This window comes from Dysidea avara, chromosome 8 (genome assembly GCF_963678975.1).
Source record: "Dysidea avara chromosome 8, odDysAvar1.4, whole genome shotgun sequence".
NCBI classification, from domain to species: domain Eukaryota; kingdom Metazoa; phylum Porifera; class Demospongiae; order Dictyoceratida; family Dysideidae; genus Dysidea; species Dysidea avara.
Window position 1 is genome coordinate 30,888,309 of NC_089279.1, and position 23,533 is coordinate 30,911,841.

Consider the following 23,533-nt stretch of genomic DNA (forward strand, 5'->3'; position numbering starts at 1 on the left):
TCTCTACATAGTTACAAAGTCTGAGGGTGAGCATTTAACTATTTGTATCCTTTATAACATGTTCAAGCATTTCACTTTCCATATTAAACAAGCCTAGTCATACTTGATTTAGCTATAGGTAGAAGAACAAAAGTAAGATGGCTAACTGCATGCTGTACACACACTGCGTACCTAACTACTAGTTAAAACATCACCGTTAGTGCAATGTGGAACAGGATCGAGTGTGGATGAGACACTAATATAACATGAGACAAAACCAAGTGCTACATTAGACTCAAGACCATTCCCAAGTGAATGGTTGATGATGTTTAGATGGTTTATTGTACTAAACCAATGGCTGGAAGAGTGGGAGTGACAGGAGGTAAGTGCCTAGCCACCATTACTAGGCCCGAGATTATTCCCAATGCTTTAATTATCCATACTGGCTTTAACTCCTTTCTTTCTTCTTCTGCCTTGTGGTCTTTTCCATTAATTTCTTCGCAGTCGATTGTGACTTCTTCATTTGAATTCTTCGCAGTTGATTGTGACTTCTTGCCTTTTGACTTTGAAGGCATCTTGATAACACTTGACAGCTACTTGTCAATCGGCTGACGCCACATGCTACTGCACATGCATTAGTACTCTTATTAAAGTGCTGTTATTCCTATTATTGTCTTGCATCTATGGATAATTATTTGAGGCTGCCGTCATCTTCAACCTTAACTTTGTTTAAAGGTATTTTAAGCTACATATTAAGTCTGTAACTATGTTATAGATTGGCTATCATGTTTAGCTGGTGTAGTTATTAGTACATTATATAGAAGCCATTCTGTGTGATGTGGTGCCACAAGAAGCTAATGGTAGTCTTACCAGGTTCCATCTGGCTTTTGACCTAGTTATCTTGTAGTGTTTATTGACGCTAGCTGCTTACTGTCTTCCTTAGTAAAAATGCTGGCTAAGAATGGCTTTCTGGTTAATTCATCCACTCTCATTTATCATGGCATGTGCTATGTGTTAATGATGTACCATAATTGCATTGAATGGCTTCACAAACATTGCAAAGGTCTCTTGGAAAGGATGCAATAATGCGACTGGCTTTGGCCAACTTGTTTATTCTTTGAAGTGTGTTGCATTGCAATCAAAGTAAAAATACAGCACAGCTGTCCAAATATAGCTCAATTAAAACAAATACAGCATACCTGCAGCTTTGAAAGGTGTACAATATTAAAGTATATCACACAAACTTCAAAAAAGCTCAATTGGTTGAATGGTTGTTGAATTTGACTAGTTAGAGTGTAGTGTAATAACAAATAACTGAAATTTTTTGAGAGGAAATTTTTTCGAGGTTGATAAAATTTTCATGGATTTGCAAATGATCCCATACGTAACATATGGAAGTCTAGTATTTCAAGGATAATTTGTTGTTAGTACCAAAAACCTTGAAAAAGTGAAATATTATATAGCGTATCAGAAGTGTGGTTTGACACAAGTATCACTTTTTGTGTTCTACCTGTCCTCAACATATAGATAGGAGTCAACTTATAGTATCGATAAACACCAGCTGTTTATTGTCATCATTACATTGCTAAAATTATTTAATATACAGTACAAGAAACTAAAGGATGGAATTTGTAGTATTTCATACCATGTTGGTGTGTCTTCTTTATGCATCATGGAAATTAATGTGTCATGTGTTAACATTAACTATGTTATAACTCCTAATCATAAACCTCCTAAGTATCTCCGGTAAAATCAAGAGATTGTATGTTGTGTTATTGTATTTTAATTGTTAATCTACAGAAAGCCTAGTAGTTGCTTCACTAGAGGATAATATTGAAGTTTATTATGATCAACCATTTACTATACTGTTCACTGTTGCAACATCTTCAAATGGAACTGATAATCTAGATAACAATACTATACCAAATCTGATTGTTGAGTTCACATCATTTGACAGAGGAAGTGAACCAATTATTCTTAATCCCAGCTTGGTTACCATGGAGTTCGGAAACCTTTACAGATTAACAATACCATCTGCTAGTTCTACTACCAGTGGATTGTACATTCTAAGAGCTGAATGTAAGTACTTATAAGTAGAAGGAAAAATTAGGAATTTTAGGTTCGATTAGGGATCATAGAAAACAAGGGAGGTCACCTCCACCTACAGATATACCAGTGGACATTTAATCTCTAATTCGGTCATGGGTTTCAGACTGAAGTAGGGATGAAGAATATGATGATCCCTAAAGTTTCTAATTTTTCCTTCTACTTGTTTGTTTGATTTTGTAACATGATTATGTAACATGATTATGACTGGTGAACCCATGCATACTGCATCAAATGAAAGAATGGCACCATACATAATCTTTTTGTCTGGACATGCACCCCACATATCAATTAATGGCTTGAAAGCCATTACGCTTCACTTTAAGCTATGTTCAGCCCATTACACAGCGTTACAAGTAGAAGAAGCGCCTCTGCAATCAATCCAGTCACCACCGAAAATACAGACAATTATGTAGGGAAACCATCAAGCACTACCACGAATTGACACCTTGGACTGTCAGATGAAAGAAACGGGACACAAAGGAGGACAAAGGTAAGTTCACGATGCATGCATCAGGCTGAAGCAACATCGAACAGTGAAAGATCAGGCTTGTAGCCTTAGCTGTTATCAAGTTACGCTTGTCTGAAGGCATCAGTCAGTCAGTCAATCAGTCAGTCAGTCAGTAAGTTAGTCAGTCAGTTAGTCAGTCAGTTAGTCAGTCAGTCAGTCAGTCAGCAGAAAATTCCACTGAACAAAATATTTCGTAGCAACCAATCAGATGTGTTTTGGGTTATATTCTAAAGGCACTTTTGGGCTTGGTTATACCTAACTAATACTGCCTAGGCACCAGGAAGGTATTGTGAAGTTGGCGTTGGGTGGTATTTTGGCCAGAAAAACTCAAACCTCCATGATCCCTAATATACAGCATGATACTCTATGTATTAGAACAAGCCACAGAGCATAAAACAGCGGCCTGTTTAAATATGTCTGGATTTAGAAAAACAATACAGTAAACTCAAGTTAGATGGTTATGTTGATTCACAACATAGTATAGTTTACTATGTATTACTGTTTGTATACTTTTAGTGTCAGTAGGAGAGGTGTCTTCTTCCACTACTGTTTCTGTCAGAACCATCTGTAAGTCAATAACTTATACTGTATGTGTAGTATTTATGTGTTAAATTTTTGTGTACATTTAGTGCCTCAGATATCTACAGAAGGAGTTGTATATGAACTTGAGGATCATACTGCAATACTTAACTGCACCTTAAGTTTCCCTGAAAGTATGGTCACTCCTACAATACCAATCACTTGGTATCAACTTGATGGAGAGCAGTACACTGATGCTTCTTTATTGGATAATGCAATGTTTTTACCCCCAGAATTAGCATCCTCATTGTTACTAGAATCTGTTAGTGTGAGTGACAATGGTACTTATGTGTGTGCTATTGTTGAGGATATTGGTGAGGTTGAAGAAAGAATTGTTGAGACCACAGTTGATCTGTTTGTATTTGAAAGTAAGTTAAAATATTTTATTCTGATTATTATAATGTATCCTAAATAGATGAGATAAATGTAGGGTATGACAACAGAAGGCTAATACCATCTGGTGCTGTTATTAACCAGTTTGGTTCAGTATCGCGTCGAAGTATTGACAAGAGAAACGCTATACCATCTGAGCCTGTTGGAGCACTTACTCTTGACTGTATCACAGTTACTGGCCAGGAAATCCCTTACTGGGAAATATCCAACAATGTCATCTTTAATGGTACAATTATGCCTAACTTGACTGTCAGTGTAGCAGGTGGAGAAATGGAGGCAACTATATTTGTAGTTCCTGTTTCAACTTATATTACTACAATTGCTCTTGACACTTTTGAGCCTGAGCTGAGTGGAACTTATTCTTGCAGATCATCACTGGATGGGCCATATTCATCAGTTGTGCTAACTGATAGTATGTTTATACGTATATTGTGCTAATTGAAGGTTAAAATTAACGATGTTTTACTTTTTCAGGGGATCCGTATGTTCGTTCTTTAATGCCAAGTCCCTTACAAGTTTCTCAATGTCAACTATTCAACCTCACATTTCAAGTGGCAAGGTCTTCTGATGGACTATTGAATGCAATAGAGGTGGTCATGTTGGAGCATTTCCAGAATGATATGAGTATAGCAAATTTTACAATATCAGGAGAGCAACAAATATTCTCAGTCAATTTCTTAGCTACTAGCTTAAGAGAAGGAGAATATTTTGCTTGTAAGTTGCACAGTCATTGCTTAAGTAAATACATACATATACATTTTAAAGCTAATATTGTTTTTATTGGTTACTATAACACTACTACTGTAAAATTAATATCGTTTCAAGGGGGTTTTATTTGGTATAGTTAAACCTTTGAACCACATAGATTGGTTTGTGTCATGATGCTGGTTATACTTGTCTTAGTATCATATGTAATATTATGTGTTTGTTAAATTAGTCTCTTTTGTTTTGTTTGACTTATTCTAACATTATGTTGCAGCATTTAGAGTTAAGCACTTTTGTACATAGGCAAAGTGCATAGTATATAATATGCTATGGTGCAGCCTATACTGTTAAAAACAGAGAGTATTCCAAAAACACCTTTTAGGAGTGTTCTAAATAATAGTTAGACATCAGGTTCTACAGAATTTAGTAACCCGATAGGCTCTGTTTTGTAGTGCCAGAGCAAAGTGAGGGTGCTACTACAGAGTCTGAGGGTGCTACTACAGGGCCTGAGGGTTGATTCAAATGATTACTGGCAATAAAGCACATTAGCAGTACACAACAACTTTTATAACGCTTCATACTTATCACATGGTTGTTCCCAGGTCACTCTACCGTACCATTTAAGTAGGATCCCCTTAAAAATGACGCATGCCACTTAAAATGCTACTTTCCAAATCTATCCTATAGACATCTTATGGGATGAAAATCACCTTTATGGAATAATATTAGGCCATCTATAACATCAAACACTGCATTAAAAACAAGAAAACACTAATAGGCAGTCAGATATAGAATTTTGAAAAAAATTGCTAAAACTTGGATTTCAGACTGACTGCCAGCCTGCCTGCCCGCCTACCTGACCACAGTTGCAAGCCTAGAGGCTAAACCAAGCAACCAACGGCCACCATTTTACGCTGCAATAAAAAACTCACCAGTAGAATGTGCCTTTTGGGGTTTCAAGAGTTTGTGCCCTCTGTGCTTTATCTTTCCGTTTATCTTCAATCAGGCTCATCATCTTCTTCTTGTTACAATGAAACCATATCAAGGCATTAATTTTCCCTATCTACAGTTTCCTTGAGCAGCATATTTAGATGCTGCAAACTTATTTATGCATTTACACTCGGTAGATACCTGTAACTTCATGATAGGTTGAATGCCACACCTATTCATTAGTTAATGTGATCTTGGTTGATTAATAATGATCAAGCACTGAGACCATATCTTTTAATAATCAATCACAATGACACATCCTGTTATTATTGGCCTAACACAACAAAAATATGAAATATAGTGGCACACCCCTTAGCTACAGTAGCTGACTCAAGATGCATCTAATGCAGCAGTCACCCTAATAGAACAGTCACACGTCTATGCTATAACAAAAAACTAAACTAACTAGTATATTAAAAAATGAAGTAGGGATCCAAGCAACAAAAAGTAGTAAAACAATAGATGAATGATGGTATTACAGCATAGCTCGGTGGGAAAAATACATACTTTGGCATGAACAAAATGATTGTTATAATATGCCAATGTAGGAATTTTCCCACCGAGCTATACTGTAATAACATCACTTGTTTCTCTACTTTTTATCACTTGGATATTTCATTTTTATTTTAATATGCTAGCTAAAATGTAATTATATCCTAATTTTCAATAGAAACATCTGATTATGAGTTTCAATATACCAAGGTGTATACACAAGCACCCACATAGTGCCTCAGCTAATAATGGCGAGTAAAACATCATTTCTGGTGTTCAACAACACCTGAGTGTTGCAGTACTGAATACTGTGAATACCACAGATATAGATGAACACCTTTATGATAGGTGTACCTGTAACATTCTGTTTTAACAGTGTACACTGTTGGTTATGTGCATTTTTCATTAATCAGATTTGCCATCATTTTTGAATGAAAGAGATGGAGTAGAAGTGAACATAGTTTGTAAGTGACTGATTTCAGCTTATTTCATAAATTAATTTATATAACCTATTCATGTACAGATCCTGAAATTACATTACTAACTGATAGTGATGTGGTAGTATTGAGTGGAAACAATGTTACATTAGGATGTGCCCCAACTGACCCAACACTTGAGATAAGATGGGCATATTATAATGAAGATGGAACTACTACTGTACTGTCACCAAATGCACAGCCTACTATTGTGTTTGATCCTCCAGGGCTGTACCATCAGATTACAATGATCAATGTGACACTAATGAATTCAGGAACTTATAGTTGTGAAGTTGTTCCATCTTGTACTGATCCATCTCCAGTTACCTTCAATACGACAGTGATAGTTGTACCAGGTATAGTAAGTACTTTCACAGCTGCATATTATTCTTGTGTAGCTTGTGTGACTTAAGTACACATATTTCAAGTTTTTTACATGTATATGAGCCAACTTCACCATATATGGTGTACATATTTCATTATTATAATAGAGATAATCAACATTGGATATGATACTGCAACTTTTCTACCATCTGGTGCCATCATTAACAATTTTGTTCCCTCTGCCCCGGATGGTACTTCACCACCACCACCAATATCACGTAGGAGTACTAGACAAAAGAGAAACTTGCTACCTTCTGAAGCCAGCAGGATACTTACTCTGGATTGTATTGCAATTCCTGGTCATGAGAATCCATACTGGGAATTGTCAAATAATCAATTCTTTAATGGGACACTTAGAAATAACCTTTCTGTACCAATAGAAGGAGGAGAGTTGGAGGCAACAATATTTATAAATCCAGTATCAAGATATGTAACTGTAATTAGTTTTGATATTTTTCCTCCTCTACTAAGTGGTAACTATACTTGTCAGTCTACACCAATTGGACCTAGTGCATCAGTTGAGATTACCACTCGTAAGTGTGCAGAGTGTTTTAACTTATTATATACCTTTGTTTGATCAGGTAATCCAGTGGTGCGTGCTGTGACTTCATCGCCACTGATAGTACCTCAATGCCAAACTGCAAATTTTATAATTCAAGCAACTCAGGATTCCAATGGCTTATCCAATTCAGTTGAAACTATATCAGCAGAAGTGTTCAGAGATGGTGAAAATGTTGTAAACCTTACTTTAGAAGTAATTCCACTGTCAACACAATTGTTTCAACATGCTTTATCTGCATCCAGTATTCTAGAAGGACTGTACTACTTTTGTAAGTATTTATTATTCACTATAGCCTTTACTAAGTATTTTGTATTGTACAGATTTACCCATCAATCCCAGTGAAAGGGACTCAGTTGAACTACAAATAATATGTAAGCATAAATATTTCCGTGGTAGGGATGGTTGATATCACTGTTTTGGCCTATAGATCCAACCTTGTCTTTACTAACCAATGAAGACATCACAGTATTGAGTGGAGATGATGTTTTATTTGAATGCATCCCATCAGATTTAAGCCTGGCAGTTCAATGGAGGTTTTACAATACAGAAGGAGTTGATATGATTATTGGACCTGGTAGAACAGAGGATGGCCCAACAGCTTTGTTTGAACCACCAGGATTATATCACCGATTTACTCTTTTTAATGTACAACTATCATCTTCTGGAGTGTTCAGTTGTGAAATAGTATCATCATGTCCAGATCCACTTGTGATAGCACAAAACACTTCTCTAACTGTTATACCAGGTTAGTTACCTGTATAATATGCATACATACTGTACATACATGCATACGTACATTATGATACACACACCCACACGCACACCCACACGCACACACACACACGCACACACACACACATGCACACACACACACGTACACCCACACGCACACGCACACACACAAACAGAAACACACACAACATACATTTACACATGTAACACTTTCACACCTCAGATCAAAGGAACCGCCCGGGCTACATTTTGTATGTAGCCCAGCTAGCCGGGCTACATACGAAATGTAGCCGGTCTACAACTGGGCTGTGATTATATAGACGTTGATGCTGAAATCGATTGTGGGGATCGACCAACACTCACATGATTAGGATGCACACTTGGATCCTCACCATCCTACGAGTTAAAAAATGTTGGGCTAAGGTGAAAACTAGCACTATAGCTTAGTCCATTAATCGTTTCCGCACATTTTTGAATATGGACACGCCCCCATCACCAAGCTACCACTCTGCATGGAGTAACCACTCTACAAGCAAGCTTACCTGTCTAGGCCATTAGTGAACTGCGTAGTTGTTCCACAAACAATTCAATAGCATTGATGAAAACATCAAACTCTTGTAATGGAAATTCTACATGATATCTCTAGGATATGTCCATTTATCATAACTGAACATAACCAGAACGTACTAGCTGCTGACCCATAATCAAAAAATTTAGGTATGGATATACGCTATATAATACATTGAGTGGCTGCACTCGTATTGGCTTGGGTGATTGATCGCCCTGCACAGGCTATCAGCCTAATAAGTGTTAAACATTAGCTGTAACATGGGGCATTCAGGCTTTGCCTGATATGTCTGCCCGAGGACCACAGGCCCGAGGGCATACATATCAAGCAAAGCCCTCATGCCCGTGTTACAACTATTACATATGTACGTACATACAAAAACACGTACGTACGTACATACATACACACACACACATGCACACACACACACACACACACACACACACACACACACACACACACACACACACACACACACACACACATACACATACACATACACACACACACACAAACACACACACACACACAAAGATATTTGCACTTACATGTAAGCATGTATATATAATATGAATGTACTCCTTGTAAATTCTTGATAGCTTGTGATGAAACATTTGAGGTTGTGCTATGGCCAAAGACACTAGTATCTACCACAGCTATGATTCGTTGTACTGAAATTCACTCATCATTTTCATTTGGTCTTTACATTACAAGGAGATGTAATGAGGGGGAGATGTGGGGTGCCCCAGATTTCTCCAACTGTACAATGAGGAGTGGCTCAACACCATTAGTAGTAGTATCAGTAAGACTTGGAGAGATGGATGTATCAGAGGAAAGACCTAATGGTTCACTGATCCAACAAATGGTATGTACTCATTTATTCAACTTGGTGTTCAATAGTGTATTGTACAGGCACTAGAATCCTTAGATGACAATGTAGGGATAACAGTCAGGGTGAACATGTTTGAAGATGATCGTGGGGAATTCCCTGTTAAAGTTGTAGTCAGTCTACCATCTGGACCAGTTAGTAGTACTAATGTGTTGGATATAAGAGACTACTTTGATGCTTTTGGACCATATGGAAGTTTTAGCAAAGTTGCTCCATTAGTTGTTACTGTGTTTGAACCAAGTGGTATGTACATCACACACACACACACACACACACACACACACACACACACACACACACACACACACACACACACACACACACACACACACACACACACACACACACACACACACACACACACACACATACGCACACACACACACACACACACACACACATAATACAACACGTCTTTGAATTTTGAAATAGGATTTTGTAATATACTGTAAAGTTGGCAAGCTTCTGTATATATGACCCAGTCTGGGAAAACTGGTCTTATTGCCTATTTAAAAGTATCAAGAAATGCCAGTTTTAAGTACTAAGTGTGTTGTAGCTCGCCAAAGGTTTAAGGTATGTGTACCAAATTTTCACATGTTTTACACCAATTTCCTACCTTCCAGAGCATCCACTATGCAAGCAGCCAACAGCTAAGTTTCCCGCCATTTTAGATAGTTTTTAAACCAAGGTTGACTGTATCAGGTGAACTCCAAAAGGGGAGGGAGGCGGGGGCCTGGAAGGAGGGAAAGAGGCTGTTTAAAAATTTAAAAGGAAAGCATAGGAATGAATTAGGCCACCATTCATGTCTCAAAACTGGCTTAAATGAAAGGAAATTCACAGAACATGCCTTTATTCAACTACTGAGCTGTACAGCACATACGGCCATCCCCAGGCTGACCAGAGCTCCATTACGGCCCCACACCACATGTACGGATCACCACTATAGGCTTGGGAAAACAGCCGGTAAAAGCAGACCACTCAAGTCTAGCTGATTTTGATTGTAAATTAGATAGTTTATTCATGTGTTCTTTTCATGTGTTCTTGGTGAAAAATCAAATCTGCTGACATGGGCGATAAGGCCGGTTTTCCCAGATCCAGTCACATATGAATATTTGATAATACTGATACTTATTAATTTTGCAATGTTTAATTATTACAGATGGTTGTTCCTGTAATGTACCAGTTGTCACTGAGAATGATGAACAAGGAGACATTGGTTCTGGTTCATTATACATTTCACTGGATGTGTGCGCTGGTCTAGCAGTGGGTCCATGTGTGTGCAGTACAACAGAATGTAGGGTTAGTTTACCATATACCATATGTGTGTATAACACTAAGATTTATTAAATGGCCAGAAAGCCTTACACAGCACATTAGTGGTTGAGATGAACACATTAATAATACTTGTCTCCTGCATACAGAAGTATGGTTTTCGCTATCAATGCCATACCTTGTCTTACCTTCACACCACAGCCTTACCATTAGGCTAAGTGAGTAGACTACCTGCCTAGGGCCCCAGGACTAAGGGGGCCTTAGAGCTTCAAGTAAAGGAGCTTCAAACTTTAGATTCATATGCTATTTATACAGTCAATTGTATACTTCCTTCAATACAAACAAATACTGTATGTTATGGTAGGCATTTGCAGACCACAGTAATATACGAATAACTTCTATCCAGCACTTAGCTACATCATACAGTACGATAGTAACTATATAGTAGGGACCACAAAGGAGTAAGCATGGCCCACAAAATAACATCACCCAAAAACCAGCCGCGATTTTCCCTGACAACAATAAGGCAGTATTGGTGACGTAAAACTAAGCCCAAACAAGCTTTCAGATTGACCCGAAACACTTTCAACAAGTTGCTACAAAATTTTAATTTTTTTTTATTCGACGGAATTTTCTACTGACTGAGTAAGTAAATAACTGACTGATTCCTTCAGACAAGCATAACTCGATAATGGTTAAGGCTATGGGCTTGATTTTTTCACTGTTCAACGTCGCTTCAGCCCAACAGGTGCCTTTTGGCATACTGTTTTTCATGTACTTGTATGACATGGTTGGGGCATAAATTTAATTTGCCTAGGGCCTCAAGGATACTAAGGCCAGTCTTGCTTCACATCTTTCAAAACCTACCATCTTTTTACAGCTAAGCTATTTTGTTTTTTGTGTATAGTATTAGCATGTGTGACTAAAGTGACACCATGTATCATACACATGTACATGCTACGCTGAAGTACGTAATTGTGTTGTGGAAGTTATGTAATAAAATACGTATAACAGTTAATCTTGATTGTGTTTTTAAATTGTCATGAAACACTATTTGACAATATCTTGCAGTGTCATTTTATGCCCATAGAATAGATGTTCAAGAGATTAGCTCCATCTCAATAACATAATTATTGATAAAGCTCATAAGAAGTATGAACTGTTCTCTACAACAACTTAAACATGGTAGTACCTGGTGATATGGTAGTCCCTGGTGATATGGTAGTACCTGGTGATATGGCAGTCCCTGGTGATATGGCAGTCCCTGGTGATATGGCAGTCCCTGGTGATATGGCAGTCCCTGGTGATATGGTAGTACCTGGTGATATGGTAGTACCTGGTGATATGGCAGTCCCTGGTGATATGGCAGTCCCTGGTGATATGGCAGTCCCTGGTGATATGGCAGTCCCTGGTGATATGGCAGTCCCTGGTGATATGGCAGTCCCTGCATGTTGATAGAGTAGTGACAAGCTAAAATTACCCATTAAATGTATGCATTTGCAATTTAACATTATGACCCTTGGTTGATATTACAGTGCAATAGTCCAGCTTATACTGGTGATGGTAGTGTTTGTGGAAGGGACAGTGATAGAGACACTCTACCTGATATTGGTTTAGAATGTGAAGGACTAGTCTGTGAAGAGGTACTGCAGTGTACACCAAGGAGACCACAGTTCAATACATATATATACATTCCCCAATAGGATTTGTGTCCATTAATGCCCAGTTTATCAGAAGATGGTACTACTCAAGATGGATCAGTGTGTATGCCACCTACTGACCAAGGTATGTATACATGTATAACTGTGAATTCTTTTGTGTTATATGTACGTGTGTGTGTAATAAAATATATGTAGGTCAACCAATCTGTCCAACATCTACTGATGATTTTAGCATTACGTGGCCAGTCACAGCAGCTGACAGAAATATTACCATAATTTGTCCAGGAGGAACTGGTGAGTACCATATCCATTAGGACTGTGTGATAATGGCGATAACATGATTAATCTATGTGGTTATCATGATAAAGATAATCAATTTTCTATTATTGATAACTTAAGATAATAGTAAATCTCTGTAGACTATTGTATATTAAAAGCAGGCATATGGTATTCTTGTGAGTAAGGTCACAACCAGCTGTGGTAATCCTGAAAAGGGCAATTTTTGCAAGAGATACTAGCCTTAAACATTTACAAGTACACAAAAAAATTTGGAATTTTCAACTAGAGTAGGGATCGACAAAAAGTACTGAAACAAGTTGGAGTAGTCCATGATATTAAATCACAGTTAAACAATAAGAAGTGTTATATCTCTACTGTGCATTTCGGTTACGGTATCTTGAGCACAGTAGGGATATAACACTTCTTATTGTTTTACTGTGATTTAAAATCATGGACTACTCCACCTTGTTTCATTACTTTTATTGATCTGCTATGGTCCCTATTCTAGTTGAAAATTCCAAATTTTTTCGTGTACTTGTTTGTTAACTTTTTTTGTAAATAATTTTATTATGACTGGTGAACCACGCATACCGCATCTGAAATGGTGCCACGCGCCCCATCTATATCAATTATTGTCAAGTGAAGTATCCGTTACGCTTCATTATCAGCTATGTTCAACCCGTTACACAGCATTTTGAATCAAGAACTGTTCGAAAAGCACCTCTACGATCCATGCATACCAAAAGAAAGAAATAGTGCTGCATGCCCCAATTATATTAATTATCATCTGAAAAGTGAAGTATCCATTACGCTTCACTGTCGGCTATGTTCAACCAGTTACACAGCAGTACGAATCAAGAACTGTTTGAAAAGCACCTCTGCAATCATAATAGCCACTATGAAAAATACAGACAATTTCCGTTATGAAGGGAAGCCATCACATGCTACCGCCAAATCGACACTTTTCGCTATTAGCAAAGATGAATGGTACACAAAGGAGGAGACTGATAAATCCATGAAGAATGCATTGTACATATTGCGGTATGCCAGAAGGCACCTGTCAGGCCGAAGCGATGTTGAACAGTGAAAAAATCCAGCCCCTAGCCTTAGTCATGATCGAGTTATGCTTGTCTGAAGGCATCAGTCAGTCAGTCAGTCACTAGAAAATTCCGTATAATAAAATTATTTTTAAAATTCTGTAGCAACTTGTTGAAAGCATTTCAGGTCGATCTGAAACCTCGTTTGGCTTAGTTTTACCTAACCAATAGTGCCTTATGGTCGTCTGGGAAAATTGAGGCTGGTGATGTTATTTCATGGGCCACGCCTACTCCTTTGTGGTCCCTACTATACAGTTACTATCATACTGTATCAAAAAACCTCTATTTCAGTAGCATACATACAATTGCATTTAACTAACATCCGTTAGAATTATTTAACCCCAGCAACACCAAACTTTTCACCTCTCACTACAATAAAACAATCAAGATACTCTAATAGAACAGTCAAGTAACTAGTCTATGGAACAGTCAAAGCTGCAGCTTAGTTGCAACTTTTACCCTGCAGTTAGTTTGTTTATTTCACAGTTTAAAGTATTGGATTTACTGTGATTGGTAACTACAATCCAATCTCAGAGCTTCTAAAATCTCAAAATTTTCAGCATGAAGGCATGTCCTCAGTTGCCTTATTCCTTATCTCTTTTTAATTTCCCTTTAAAATACCTAGATCCTCAACTGCAATGATGATATCCAAGTGCATAGAATTTTTCTTTATTAAAAATCAGGCAAGCCAGGTATTTAAAGCCTTAGATAACATTTTGTACCCATGTACAGCATTATTATGTGTCAGTACTTTTATACCATCAACTTTGACTTGCATGATTATTTCAGATCCAATCATTGTATAGTAATATTCATATAATCATTATATAACAGGTACTGCTTATCGTTATTGTAATCCTTCTGGTGAATGGCAACTATCCATCGTCAGAGAATGTAGATCTTCTGAATATGTTGCTATAACACAACAGGTATGGAATAGTATGCACTGTAGGTCATGTACAATGTCACAATAATTATGTATGTTGTGCGTCTTTGTTAAGGTACAAACATTGAGTACAGCACAACCAGAACAAATTGCAGCAATTTCATCTGACATTGTGAACAATTTGGCTGCTATTACTAAACCAGTAGAGAGTACTTCAGCACTTCCTCTTGACCTTGGAGCTGTGGCAGATGTGTTGGATACTGTGTTAAGGTACTGTAACTAATGTATGTATTGGGTAAATTATTTGTTATTTATATATTTAATTAACTGAAGTATTGCTGACATCAGTGAAGTGGCTGATCAAGAGGAATATGTAAATGTAAGTGCCAAATTGTATGTACTGTTAAAGCATTGCCGCAAGTACTATGCAGAAAATAAAGCACAAAGTGTGTGGCCGAGATGCTATTATAGCATGTGGTGAAGCTGAGTTCTGTATTAGCATTGTGACCCTTTCTTGTTGAAACGCAGTACATAAAATATACTAACATGATAACTAGCATTTACTATATATGGCTGTACACTTACATGTACTAACAGTACGCAAGTTATAGTGGGTTATCCAGCCTCCTTGTTGTGTACAACAAGCCTTTTCATTAATCCAATAATCTTCTGTTGACTTAGCTGCTAACATAACTGTGCAGTTTCAAAGGCTTTGAAAGGACTACTCAGCTACATTTTATGAAAAATGAAGTACACTTTTCTGCCATGCAAAGTCCTATAAGTTATGGAGTACATGTTGTAGCTTAATCGTTGTAGTGTAATTGTAGGTAAGATTAATAGATTCTATTTGTGAGTGAGTAGTCCACGACATCCCATAATAGTTTCATTGAAATATTATGACTGTATAAAGCTTAAACAACAATCCCTACTTTGGTTAGCCATGACTGAAGTAGGGATGTCTACTAGTATAGCTGCAGGTGTAGATGACCTCCCTTGTTTAACTGATTTTTATTTCTACAATCCCTACTTAATTATGCACTTTCTAATTTTTCCTTACACTCTTGTTTATACACACTTTGCTATATATCTACAAATAAATTGTTCTATTTTAGCTTACCTATTCGGATATTCTGTAGATCACATGTAATTTGTTATCAATTCACTCCTTACAAATATACGCAAAACCCTTTCTCTTCAATGCATTATTTTATTTTTTTACTAAAATAGATATTCCCTGTCTCAGTGCAATAACACAGTTTATTAATTACCATACAGAATGTTCTAGATATATACAACAATGTTCTGGACTCCTCCAATACACCGGGATGGATGGAACTACAAGAGGTAAACATTGCATATAAATCGTACGTGACTAGTTGTACCTTCTCCATTAGGTCAATCGTACACAAAGTCAACTACTGTTACTAAATGCTGAACGACTTAGCGTTCAGTGGGCTAGTACACTAAATGTTTCAGAAAACAGGACTATGGCTACTGATAATATTGGTATGTACACAGATATTGTTGTTATGTATATCATAGGTGCTATTTGGTTCTCTAGTAATATCGGTTGCAGCTGTTGATGTCAATAGTGACAAGCCACCATCAGATGTTATGTGGCCAACTCCAGATATGTTGGAAGAAGTAGAAATTTTTAAAGATTCTGCTTTATCAGCATTTGTTATGCTTCCAGAAAGTTTCATTCAACTAAGAGGAATGTCTTCAGGTGAGAACTATGTGCTATTGTAGTGTATTAAATACAATTTGAATGTTTGCAACCATTTCCTGGCAGCTATATCCTTCAACTACAGGTTTTTGAAGGCCGCACCATTTTTTTACAGCTTGGCTGTTTTAGCATGGATACTGTTTTCTTTCAGAAAATGGAGTGGCATTAATTGCTAACACAGCATACAAGAACTTTGCTTCTATTTTGCCATTAAGTGTGAATATGTAAGTGTTGCAGTTCTCACAAGCATTTGTTCACCATATCGCTGTATTAGATCTAGTGATGATGACACAGTTATACGACCTGTTAGTTTAGTGCTGTCCAGTCAAGTTGATCCAATGGGAACACAAGTACCACTACCAGGGCCATCATTTGACACTGATCCTGTAGTTTTGATATTTGATTATTCTGCAGTATGAAAGTTATAGTGTACAATGAAGCCTGTCTATATCTGATCACCATTAATTGGGCCAGAAGTTCTAATCTTATTGAATCATTGGGCAGGTCACTTTGTGTACAACTAACGCTTTTAGGGAACATTAATATTGCAATGGTCAATTCAGATAGGTAGACAGGTTTCATACATTGTAATGGTAAACTTTACAAATCAATTTATATTCCTTAGACTGAGTTTGAAAACTATGATCAACTGAGATGCGGTTTCTGGGACTTGAATCTGGAGCAAGGAAGGTGAAACAAATCACTGACTTTGCTGTATGTAAATTTAACTTTACTTGTTTATTTCCTCATCTGTAGTGGTGTTCCACCCGGTGGCTGGTCCAGCACTGGACTAAGTGTTGAAACCTTTGATGACACAACCATCACTTGTACTAGTACACACTTAACTAGTTTTGCTGTGTTAGTGGATGTGTCTGGAGCTTCTCAGGTTTATTATTCATAGATGTTGGTCAGGTGTGAATGGTTTTAACTTTACTACACAGAGAGTACCTGAAGCACAAAGGAAGGCATTATCTATTGTTTCTTACATTGGATGTGCCGTATCTCTGCTCTGCCTCATAGCAGCTGCTATCTTATTTATAATTTACAGGTTAGTTGGATGGCTATGATTATATGATCGCAACAGTTTCATTTTGTGATTTACAGGAACTCACTTCTAAAAGGAATGCACAACTTCATCCATCTTAATCTCACAATTGCTTTGGCGCTAGCTCTCCTAGTGTTTGTAGCTGGTATTGAAACTGCCGCAAAGCATGAGGTAAACATTACACTGCATTGGCAGACTTTTAAAAGGGGGTTTCACTATAAAGCATGTGATAGGTGCAGTCACAGCTGTGTAGTCTAAACACTCCTCAGAAATGTTTTTCTTCAGTTAATTATAAAACCATTTAGGCCTTTGAAAAAGCAGGTGAAGTCTTTAATTAAAAACAGCTGTATTAGCTTAAAATCAAACACATGGTAAGTATTTTAAGGTGCTTCACATAATGAGGTGCTGAAGTAGCAGTTTTAAGTGACTGCTATAAAGAAAGACAAAATAAGTGATTTTTTAGTGAGTATATACTCCTGTACTTCTTTAAGTGATAAACTGATTTTGGTTCTACCTAATTTGAAATATTTCAATTAGAAGTTCAATATGTGTTATCAAGAGTCTTCCACAAGGAAATTGAACTCTTAAAACCCTTCCCCCTGAATCTGCCACTGTATTTGTGTGATAAATAAATGTACACATTAGATAACCTCTTTACAGATTAGTTGCACAATTGTGGCAGCTCTACTACACTACTTCTTCACCTGTGTGTTCATGTGGATGTTGTGTGAGGGTATCATGCTTTATGTACTACTGGTCAAAGTATTCAATGCTGGACTGGGACAGAAAAAGTGGTTCTACCTTGCTTTGGGATGGGGTAAGGAAATGTAATCAAAAACCAGTAACTTCTTGCAACCTGTCATGGAGATGCCGGTAAAATAAGTACATTTGACCATTCAGCACACCATTACATATTGAACTAACACTCATTATGTGATTAATAGATGTTTTCTTGATCTTCATAGCTACTGTATATACCAGGCCTGCAAAAACAGGGCAAATGGGCACATAAAATTTGCCTACTTTTTGAAACTTATGTCGTCACACTATAGCCACACAATTTCAACACTTATTAAATGCTTAGTTGACTTTATAATACAGGTTACGGAATCCAGATATTTTATCCTAGCATCAAGTTATAACTTGCTATGTGACAGGATGTAGTTTGTGCCCACATGCCCTATTTTCGCAGGCCTAGTCATATACTGTATGCTGAGTTGACCAAGGTAGCATGCCATTTTCATGTTTATAACTATCCTACAGGAACACCGCTTCCTGTTGTAGCCATTGCTGTTGGTATAGCTCATGATCAGTATGGCACTAATGACTAGTGAGTTGACCCTGTTAGCTGATGTGTATTGTCATGTACTATGTAGAGCACAATGTTGCTTATACACTAGTCTAGCTGTAGTAGAACACATGTACTTTAATTGCTTTGTAGCTGTTGGATATCTATTGAAAAAGGAGCTATTTGGGCTTTCGTAGCTCCAATGTTGGTGATCATATTGGTAAGCAAATTAGCAATGTTTCTGTGAGTTTTACCATTGTCTTTGTTAGGTTAATGTGGTGTTTTTGTGCCTGGCAATAAGGACTGTGTATAAAAGCAAGGCAAATAGTCTTTCTACAGAAGACACAACAAATGTTGAAGTTGTGAAGTTAGCACATTCCTAAAACATAAAAGACAATAATATTACGTATGTTACTTTTCAGAACTGTACTAAGGGCTACACTAGTATTACTACCACTACTTGGCATAACTTGGGTATTTGGTATTCTGGCAGTCAATGAGGAATCTATTGTGTTTGCATGGATATTCACCGTACTGAATTCTTTACAGGTATGTTTGCGTAGGCATTACAAGTTTTAATGTTATTTTTTCCTTCCATAGGGCGTATTTATATTTGTACTCCATGTGCTAAGGAATGGAAAAGCAAGTTATTTAAATTACAATAGTACTGCTAAAGTCACCTCATTTTTGTTTACAGATTAAAGACAAAATAAAGTCCTACTTTGGAAAAAGATCTAAGTACACTATAAGCTCGGTATGTTGACATGAAATGTAGCAAACTAGTACATGCGGTATTAATACAATGTGGGTATAGAAAAAATGTGATGTTCATGTATGCATAGTTCCATGCTCTCTTCTCCGGATTCCAGAGTTATAGTTGACTGCCAGGTGGGGCAAGGCCATACACCAAAATTTAATTTGATATGGACAGCCAGTATTTCCTTATTTCTTTTGTTGTGATATAACTACAGTGGAATGGAATCAGTACAATGAATCTGGTCCCAATTATATTAGTGTACATGTTTTTATGCCATCATGAAATCAGGACACCATTCTGTTACGGACATGTCAATCTGTCCAAAATATAAGGGTGCAACTGCATTCATTTATAAGGCTAGAATTTGTGCTACAATGACTGATTTGTACTTCATTGCAGGCTGCCACTAGTACTACCACTAGAGATGGAACATTAAAATCTAAAAAAGGTATATATAGTTATGCAAGTGCACCATTTCAATATATCAACATGAAGACTTTTATATAACATTTGCATTGTCATTTTTATGTTTGTCAAACGATAACGCATATTTTCTTTAATAATTCATTAGCTTCTTCTATGAAAGCCAAGGCCAGTACAGATGTGGAGCTTGGTTCGATTAGCAAGCATTCTCTAGATGATAGCAAAGTGGAATCAATTGTCTGTACCAACCCCCTTGCTAATGTTGCTGGTACGTATACGTAGTAGATTGTTCACATGTTAAAGATCACGTACATTGAGCTGTGCTTCATAAAGTGGTGGCCGATCAGAGGTATAAGCATTTAAAATGCAAAGTACATCCAGCCAAAATGATTCATTAGTTACATCTTTTTACATTATATTGAATGGCTGCCCTGCATATTAAGGGCCAGAGCTTTGCAATAAGAAGCAGTTTGTTATCCTTTTATTAAACTTATTAAAGGAGCACCCTTAAAGTAAGTAGATTAACAGAGCCACCTAGTTCATGCTTTTGCATGAAACTTTGGTAGAATGAAAAAATCTATGGTCTAGAACAGTAGCTCTGAAGTTTATACCACTTCTTGCAGCAGGTTATTTTGTATACAAGTGATGAAAGAGACATCTTTTATTGTTTTAGTAGTATGCACTGGGCATCATGTGCAGTCAATGATGGTCCTTTTGCAACTCTTGAAATCTGCTAGCATCAATACTTAAAATTAATGGTGTTCACTGCACCCTGTATAAGAATGCATTCCAAGTATAGAGAATGTCTGTAACACATTCATAATTACATTTAAGTGATGCAGAGAGAATTTTCATGTGTTCCTATAATATAGGCCATGTAGGATTGCCCACAGCTATATAAAGCAGCACATGTATATTGCAAGAAACCGTGTATTTGGTTAGATGTGCTGGCAATGGAGCTTTAAAATTATGATCCATGTTTGAATTTACCATGTGATCATTACCTTAAGTATTTGATTTCTCTGAACACAGTACAATATAAAGAAATTTATATAAATAGTATTAAATATATACAGTGATATCATTAATGGTAAACTAATTACTAGTGTATTCTTTATTACCTTAGAAGAAGAATATGAAAACAAAGACAGCTCCAATTAAACTACATAAATAATTTTATAATTGTGTTTAGTTTATATATAATTAGCTGATAATTATATTGTTTATTTTTAATTTGAAGAATTCTGTGCACATGATACAATTGTTTCATGGCATACTATGCTATACCTCTGTCTCTTATTGGTATACAAGCACATATTATAATGTGTTAGATACAGTAAAACAGTCACTGCGTCTTGATTGTAAATGATCAATGTGTATGCATAATCTTCTGGAGAAGAAATTTCTACCTGCAGATTGTAAGTTAGCAAGCATTGTTTTCACTAATTATTATGCTGAATTCTTATAATTGGAGACCTCTTCTTTACAAAGGCCACATTATGATTAAAGTACTTGGTAAAGGCAGAGCCTGTATACCAGAAGACCTTATAAAGGTCTAAGACGTTTATATTAACTTCACTAAGTATGTGAGAAAGAAGAAAAAATCCATGACTATACCTGGGCGGCCTTGAACCTGCAGCCATCCAATTAATGCTCGAACGCTTACAGGAGTCTGCCAGGCGGTCAGGACATTTTCTTACTATTTTCAATTATAATAGTTGATTTAGATGAACTTTCCTTTCTGTAACAGAAATTTTAAAACTGAACATATATATATATCAAGACACACGATAGTGTGTCGTGCGGCCCAAGAAGCCGGCGCGCCACACCGTGAGTATATTAACAGGAAGAAAGAAAACGCAATTTTCACACCTATGTAGCTCTGCGATTCCTTATCCGATTGGAACCAAATTTGCACGAGACGTGTCGCCCAGTTAGGGGAGTCTACATACCAAATTTGAAGAAAATCGCTCCAGCCATTTCCGAGGTACGAGCGAACAAAAGTTCGTTTTAATTTCTTCGTTTTTTCTTCTTCATCTTCATTTCATTTCACACACTTCGCAAAATTCGCCATAAAACACGAATGCGTACTCGGATTGGGCTGAAATTTGGCACACTTAAAGGGCTCATTAAGGCGGATCTCCGTACCAACTTTGGTAGGAGTCCGATGAACATTCACGGAGTTATGACCGATTATTTGCGTAAAATAAGGTCGAAGGTCTGTCACGCCTACAGGGTAAACGCCTTAGAAGAATCAGTTGAAAATTGATATGTAGATGGAGCAACCATCGTAGGAGTGCATTTTTGTGGTTTGAAAGGAATCGGGATAAAGACCATGGAGATATGACACAAAACCCAACCTGTGTCAAAATTACGCGATCGATTTTTATGAATAAAAAAAACTATTAGTTTTCGTGTCTACCAGGCAAACCGCTTAGAGCAACGAGCTGAAAATCAGTATGTAGCTGGAATAATCATCATAGAAAGTTCTTGCAGTAGTACAGAAGAATCGGATTACAAATCACTGAGTTATGATTCGAAAGGCAACTACGTGCAACAAATGCGAGATCGAGATACTCTAATAGAACAGTCACCCTAATAAAGCATTCAGCTGCATGTATAATTTACTCAGTTATATTACATTGCAAGTTATTCTGTAGGGAATTCAGCTACAAACAAGTCTCCCTGTAGTCAGATCAGCTAGAAGAAGGTACCTAATAGAGAGTTCAGCTACAAAGAAGCCATCATGTAGAGAGTTCAGCTCAAATAAATCACCCTGTAGAGAATTCAGCTACAAACAAATTGCCCTGTAGAGAGATCAGCTAGAAGAAGTTACCTTGTAGAGAGTTCAGTTACAAAGAAACAATCATGCAAAGAGTTTAGCTGCAAACAAATCACCCAGTAGAAAGTTCCGCTATGAACAGATCACACTATAGAGAGTTCAGTTAGAAACAAGTCATCCTGTTGATAGATCAGCTAGAAGAAGTCACTTTGTAGAGAGTTCAGCTACAAAGAAACCACCATGTAAGAGAGTTCAGCTGCAAACAAATCACCTGTAGATAGTTCAGCTAGGAACAAGTCACCCTGTACAGAGATCAGCTAGAAACAAGTCATCCTGTAGAGAGTTCAGCTAGAAGAAGTTACATTGTAGAGAGTTCGGTTACAAAGAAACTACCATGTAGAGAGTTCAGCTGCAAACAAATCACCCTGTAGAGGGTTCAGCTACAAACAAGTCACCCTCTAGAGAGTTCAGCTAGAAGAAGTTACATTGTAGAGAGATCAGCTAGAAACAAGTCACCCTGTAGAGAGTTCAGTTAGTAGAAGAAGTTACATTGTAGAGAGTTCAGCTACAAAGAAACTACCATGTACAGAGTTCAAATTGCCCTGTAGAGAATTCAGCTACAAACAAATCAGCCTGTAGAAAGATCATCTAGAAGAAGTTACCTTGTAGAGAGTTCAGCTACAAACAAATCACCCTGTAGAGAGTTCAGCTACAAACAAGTCATCCTGTAGAGAGTTCAGCTAGAAGAAGTTACATTGTAGAAAGTTCAGCTACAAAGAAACTACCATGTACAGAGTTCAACTGCAAACAAATTTCCCTGTAGAGAATTCAGCTACAGACAAATCACCTTGTAGAAAGATCAGCTAGAAGAAGTTACCTTGTAGAGAGTTCAGCTACAAACAAATCACCCTGTAGAGAGATCAGCTAGAAACAAGTCATCATGTAGAGAGT

The 23,533-nt window shown here is 37.1% G+C and overlaps 1 protein-coding gene across 1 annotated transcript in view; it reads left to right on the forward strand.

Moving 5' to 3' along the window:
- LOC136262782 (uncharacterized) overlaps positions 1-21,146 on the forward strand; it is a 126,287-nt gene extending 105,141 nt beyond the window's left edge. Inside the window, exons 54-92 of the mRNA XM_066057179.1 lie at positions 1,780-2,058; positions 3,113-3,163; positions 3,226-3,543; positions 3,591-3,980; positions 4,043-4,282; positions 6,169-6,219; positions 6,279-6,587; positions 6,723-7,148; positions 7,197-7,445; positions 7,498-7,548; positions 7,605-7,922; positions 9,077-9,342; positions 9,390-9,609; positions 10,526-10,665; positions 12,174-12,281; positions 12,342-12,423; positions 12,495-12,593; positions 14,510-14,604; positions 14,677-14,831; positions 14,895-14,940; positions 15,837-15,905; positions 15,956-16,067; positions 16,123-16,287; positions 16,439-16,511; positions 16,562-16,700; positions 16,913-16,977; positions 17,044-17,173; positions 17,229-17,335; positions 17,392-17,503; positions 17,993-18,149; positions 18,596-18,662; positions 18,774-18,840; positions 18,890-18,987; positions 19,043-19,169; positions 19,221-19,262; positions 19,318-19,374; positions 19,777-19,825; positions 19,949-20,068; positions 20,927-21,146. Coding sequence (XP_065913251.1) covers positions 1,780-2,058; positions 3,113-3,163; positions 3,226-3,543; positions 3,591-3,980; positions 4,043-4,282; positions 6,169-6,219; positions 6,279-6,587; positions 6,723-7,148; positions 7,197-7,445; positions 7,498-7,548; positions 7,605-7,922; positions 9,077-9,342; positions 9,390-9,609; positions 10,526-10,665; positions 12,174-12,281; positions 12,342-12,423; positions 12,495-12,593; positions 14,510-14,604; positions 14,677-14,831; positions 14,895-14,940; positions 15,837-15,905; positions 15,956-16,067; positions 16,123-16,287; positions 16,439-16,511; positions 16,562-16,700; positions 16,913-16,977; positions 17,044-17,173; positions 17,229-17,335; positions 17,392-17,503; positions 17,993-18,149; positions 18,596-18,662; positions 18,774-18,840; positions 18,890-18,987; positions 19,043-19,169; positions 19,221-19,262; positions 19,318-19,374; positions 19,777-19,825; positions 19,949-20,068; positions 20,927-20,961 — 5,684 coding nt within the window. The 3' untranslated portion in view covers positions 20,962-21,146. The remainder of the gene's footprint in view (positions 1-1,779; positions 2,059-3,112; positions 3,164-3,225; positions 3,544-3,590; positions 3,981-4,042; positions 4,283-6,168; positions 6,220-6,278; positions 6,588-6,722; positions 7,149-7,196; positions 7,446-7,497; positions 7,549-7,604; positions 7,923-9,076; positions 9,343-9,389; positions 9,610-10,525; positions 10,666-12,173; positions 12,282-12,341; positions 12,424-12,494; positions 12,594-14,509; positions 14,605-14,676; positions 14,832-14,894; positions 14,941-15,836; positions 15,906-15,955; positions 16,068-16,122; positions 16,288-16,438; positions 16,512-16,561; positions 16,701-16,912; positions 16,978-17,043; positions 17,174-17,228; positions 17,336-17,391; positions 17,504-17,992; positions 18,150-18,595; positions 18,663-18,773; positions 18,841-18,889; positions 18,988-19,042; positions 19,170-19,220; positions 19,263-19,317; positions 19,375-19,776; positions 19,826-19,948; positions 20,069-20,926) is intronic.
- Positions 21,147-23,533: the final 2,387 nt, after the last annotated feature.